The sequence below is a fragment of the Olea europaea genome, unplaced genomic scaffold, assembly GCF_002742605.1.
Source record: "Olea europaea var. sylvestris unplaced genomic scaffold, O_europaea_v1 scaffold1591, whole genome shotgun sequence".
Classification (NCBI taxonomy): domain Eukaryota; kingdom Viridiplantae; phylum Streptophyta; class Magnoliopsida; order Lamiales; family Oleaceae; genus Olea; species Olea europaea.
Window position 1 is genome coordinate 43,384 of NW_019233533.1, and position 5,439 is coordinate 48,822.

The 5,439-nt window shown below is 34.0% G+C and overlaps 1 protein-coding gene across 1 annotated transcript in view; it reads right to left on the reverse strand.

Annotated features, from left to right (window-relative positions):
- The window catches only part of LOC111376986 (monodehydroascorbate reductase 4, peroxisomal-like), a 7,384-nt gene extending 2,596 nt beyond the window's left edge, over positions 1-4,788 (reverse strand). Inside the window, exons 1-6 of the mRNA XM_023000003.1 lie at positions 4,642-4,788; positions 2,193-2,244; positions 1,578-1,658; positions 856-974; positions 265-484; positions 3-45 (exon numbers count right to left, since the gene is read on the reverse strand). Of these exons, the coding sequence (XP_022855771.1) occupies positions 3-45; positions 265-484; positions 856-974; positions 1,578-1,658; positions 2,193-2,244; positions 4,642-4,761 (635 nt within the window). The 5' untranslated portion in view covers positions 4,762-4,788. The remainder of the gene's footprint in view (positions 1-2; positions 46-264; positions 485-855; positions 975-1,577; positions 1,659-2,192; positions 2,245-4,641) is intronic.
- Between the last annotated feature and the right edge of the window lie 651 nt (positions 4,789-5,439).

A 5,439-nucleotide genomic window follows, 5' to 3' on the forward strand; every position in this document is an offset into this window, starting at 1 on the left:
ATTCTTCATAGTAACTGGCAATCTTCGGGGTAAATAAAGTGGCCACTGCACCAAAAAAGAACAAAACAAAAGGACGTAAAAAAAGTACATGTTTGGAACGTACTACAGTATAATCAATAATGGACAAGATTTTTACTTCTTCTTCCGAATTGTTCATCTTACCAAACATGCCATAAATGTAACTACATTTGACAACATAATGGAACTTCAAAAACTAAAAATGGAAATGAAGAAGAAGAGCAGAATGCAAATAAAATTACTCACTGCAATGTGCCCCGGGGAAAACCATAGTGACTTTTAATTTGTTTATCACCAAAGATGCGGCACATTCCATTCCTATATAGCCTCCACCAATGACAATAGCATTTCCACCACTAGAGGATTGCATGACATTTACAAGTCTTTCTGCATCCGCCAAATCTCTTAAGTAGCACACATTCGCCGCATCAGATCCACTCACCCCAGTTTCTTCCAGTTTCAAAGGCTATAATAACACGAGCAAATCAATCCGAGCAGAAAATTTTGTTGATTCCTTCTCTAATTCGATAATCAATATGTATGACCATGTAAAATATTTTAAATCATAAATTTGAATTCTGAAGGATAATTATAATCTCATGGATCTTGATCCATTTGTTATACAGTAGTTCCAAAGATTAGAAAGAACCAGAACAAGCACGTTCTTGGCCAATCATGAAAGGAAGGCATAAGAACCTCTAAATTAAAATTGGTGGAACGCTTTTTTCTCTTTTTATCCTGTTTCTCACAGGAAAATCACTTCCCTAAATCGAGCTACAATTAGATCATCGTTTATCGAGTGCAACAGAGGTCAACGGAAAAGATTAGTTTCAATACCCGAGCACCTGTTGCAACAATGAGAATTTTGTAGCTTATGGTTTCTCCTGTCGAAGTTAGTAGCGTCTTGCTCTTCACATCAGCCGACTTAACTTGTGTATTCAGAATCAATTCAATACCTAAAATATAACAATTTGGAGAAAGCAATTAATTGAACATAAATCTAGGCCGGTAAAAATAATCTCCGAAGTAAATCAGAAAAAACTCAAGAAAGTTATAATTTTAAAACTGATATTTTCTACTACTTCACCTCGCTCAAGGAGCATTTCATTGTCTCGAGTACCCTGGGAGATAAATTAGCCTCAAAGAGATATAAATGAAAGGTCTAACTGAATACTGCCCACATCACATTTTTCAGAAGAAATCATAGACTCATTTACTAGTACTTCATATTTCTTTAGTATCATCTACATTAAGAATGTTAACAGATATTTTCGATAGTACCTGACCCTGAACTTGTTATCTTATTGTTTGCTGAAGAAGTGAATGTAATGTCAAAGTCTAAGAAGCACGGATACTTGTTAAAGATAAAACGATGACTGTTTCATTTGACGGCCGTAGAACCAATAGGTAACATCGAGGAGTGAAAGAATGCATGATGATAAGATAGAAGAACACCATTAAGGCACTTGATTCACATATCACCCAAATACAAAAACTGGTGACATCTAATGACTCCTTTAAAAGTATAAATCAGAAGCCAGAACGGGAGGTAGAATTACCATGTTCCTTGTACCAATTCGGGGTTAAATTTTCCTCATTGGTACCTACACAACAATGAAATGATGGAAGACGAACAGGATCTGCAAGTAAAACCAAATACAAAGGATAAAGTCACACACTGTTAAATCTTCATTCTCACACTTGGATTAACATCACTAAAGGATAATAATAACTACATAAGTGCATCAAAGAAATAGGAAAGAAATAAACACAATAGACAAATATGCTTCAAAAGTATTTTACCCAAAATTAATTATTTTACAAGAACTGCAGTAGTATTGTCATTGTACAAGAACTCTCCATTATAATAAGTGTAATGCATTGAAAACAATGGAATTTATCAATTGATTTAGGGCAACATCCTAGATTTTACCTGTTGAAGCATTAAGATCATTTCTAAATTTCTACATTTCAGATTTTTCTTAAAACTAATGAATTTTTCAAAAGGGACATCTGAACCTCCAACCTAATAAAGGGATACTATCAGTGTGACAACAGTACCTTGCATTATTCCAAGAAAAGACAGATTATATTAAACCTGCAAGATGCTTATAAGAAGTGCACTGTGACTCGTGAGAAGGTTATTGATTCAGGAATTACGCGGGAAAAATCACCTTTTGGAAGTAAATAACCTTTGCTTAATGCAGGCCTTTCATATGGTGCAACCTGCAAAAAGTGTACAAGAATCAATAGCATAACCAAGGATAAATAGGCTAAAGGATTGTTGATAGACTCTCTCCCTCAAGACTTCACTACTTTCTACCGAGCATGGTAGAATGTCTTGAACCAAGAAACTCTAGCAATTGTTCAATAATATTATTATCTATAATTATTGGACATTAAGAGGCTCAGGATGAATTGGCAGATATCAAGATTCAGGAGTAAATAGAAAATGTGCCATGATACTGGCACATATAACAGTTCTGATATTTCTGTAATTAGATTGTCACAAATTCCAAAATGGAAAAGTAAAATACACAATCTCTACAAAGTAAAATGAATCAACCTTTGGATGCCATAAGTTAAAATTCAAATAGGTCAACATTTACTTATTTATAATTTCTTTACATTTTTTGGTTAAGTGCTCAATGACTCAGCCTAATCCAACTCCAAAACTGCTTTTAGGAAGTATATGCAACTTTTAGATATGATATGAATATTTCTTTTAATTCAAACTTGATGCTCAAAAGCTTTACTTACATGAATTATTCTTCTTGTACAACTGAGGTTGACAATTCCGGTTGACAATGTACTCATAAGAGGAGGGATCCATGATTTTTTTATTCAATGTGGGCCCCCTCTCGTGTATCGAATTGTCAACCCCGGTTGTACACATAGCACAACTATTCTTACATTGATGCTGAGATGATGTATATGTAGATTTGGGCTGCTACATTTTGAGAGCCCAATTTGTCTGAACAAGTAAGACAATTTTTAAGCCCAAATACCCGGTCCATTACTGATCCAATATAAAGATGATTTCAGAAGAGTTAAAAAAACGTAGGTATACTGAAAGCAACTTTGATCTTATATGCGCCTATACTGGATGATTGACACGTGGAGCATTTTGCACCTTTGGATGAGCACTATTGCCTTATTTCATATAAAAGGGTTCAATCGAACTCTGTGCCTCTTTCGTCTTCTTGATATCTCTGTGTGTAAACTTTGGTCGTCAACTAGATGATTCATTAGTGATTTCTTTGTGAGATTATTGTAAACTGGAGAAAAGGGTTAAACAATACCACTTTGTGAGTGATTGTTGTAATAAGGGAGTTTGAGATATTAGGATTTCAAGAACCCTTTGTTGTTTGTACTGTACTTCGATCTTTGCCTATCAGGCTTTATAGTGTATTTGAGCGATATCCTTGGGGATGCTCAACGAGGGAATAAGCATTAAATAGCAATCGTTGAACGTTTGGGATTTTTGGCCAAAAAATCTTGTGTTCTTGCTGATTTTGAGTTTTTTTTTTTTTTTTTTTTTTTTTTTTTTTTTTTTTTTTTTACTGTTTTTGCAAAAGAAGTTGGAGTTACCGCGTTGATTTGTTCTTATTTTGGACCAACAGCATAGAGAAGAAGGTAATGCTTTGTTACGCTAATCCAAATGCTAAATTTTATTCAAGTGCTTGTAACAGAGGTTTAGTCGACTTAGCATTACTATTAAGAACAAAATATAAAAAACTTGATCCTAATAATCCAACATTACAATTCTCAAATTATGAGCACGACTCCTAATGAAGATTTGACAGTATATATTGAGATAGGGAAAGAGGGGGTCTGGGCTGGATTGTGGCTAGGGTAGTCAACGAATCGAGCCGAGTCGGCTCGAGCTTTTTTAAGGCGAGTTTTTTTTTGCTCGAGTTGAGCCAAGGAAAAGCTCAGCCAAAAAATTAAGGCTCGGCCTGAGCCGAAAGCTCGGGCCGGCTAGTTTTTCTGAATTTTTTTTTATTTTTTTTTTAGCTTGCCAAACAGGCAGCTAAAACAGGCGACAGATTTTTTCTATGTTTATTTTAATGGGGCTCAACCCGAGCCTCGGCTCGGTGCCTCTGAGTCTCGAGTTGAGCCGGCTCAGACTTTTTCTCGATCGAGCCACGAACAATCTAAGCCGACGAGTCTGATTGCCATCCCTACTGTGATCCAATCTCCTTCCCTACCCATTTAATTTTTTTAGTGCAAAAAACATTTTTCATGTAAAAAAAATTTTATGTGTAAATTTATTATTATTATTTTTACATAGTAGTTCTGCTTGTAGCCTGATCGTGGATTCATCACTATATTGAGAATAATCATATCATATTATCCATTGAATTAGTATCTAGTACTGTGTTTCAAACATACAACAAAATTTCAGAACCCAAGTTTCCTAAGTCAATAATTTTAACGATGCAAATGCAATTGGATGAAATAAGTTATAGAAAGTGCATAATAAGCAATTATAAAACAAAAACACTGAAACATCATATTCATAGCATAGGGTGCTAAGAATAAGGCCATACCCAATATGCAAACAGCGATGATAAAAATTATTGCCGAATAAATAATATCGAAATAAATAGAGAATCATACCGATTCTTCAGAGATTATACAGAGCTCCCCATGAGAAACGCCTCTCTTAACAAATTCATGAGCTGCATATCCAGCTGCCACTCCTCCTCCCACTATTACATAATCGAACGCTCTCCCCATGCTATCTTCTCTCTCTCTCTCTCTCTCTCTCTCTGCGTGTATGTATAATATATATATATATATATATATATACACATGGAAATAATGGGAATCAAACAAGTATATAGTATTATACTTTGTCTGCTCCGGAAGCTAGAATTGATTCGTTAAGGAACGACCAAATAACTATTACTTTCACAATGATTCTGTAAGTAATTAAATTAGTTTCGAAAATTTTGGATCATTAAATTTTCAATCCATGGACGATTGTGTATTTACATTTTGCCTTTGATTTGGGTGATTGTTTTTCGATGCTTATGTAGGCAGTGTGATTTTTATTGGGTGCTTCAGTTTTACTTTTTCAATCGAGAACTCTTAAATTTAAACCCTTATTTGAGTCCCATTTTGGTGGAAAAATGCATTTTGAATAGTAAATTAACGAAGAATGTATCGTTAAAAATTAAAGAAAATTTTGGATTTACGTTTAATATTATTTTATTAAAAAATGTATGTTTGAAAATGAATTTTGAAAAAAATGATTTTTTGAAGAATAGGGCTCAAACAAGGGCTAAATTTCAACTTTCAAGTAATTCGTATGTCTCGCCTTTGATAATTAGTTATGTCTAGATATTCTATCTTTGAGCGCTTTGAAATGAGAAATAAATATTATGTTGCCATTTTATATTAATTATTTTTTTA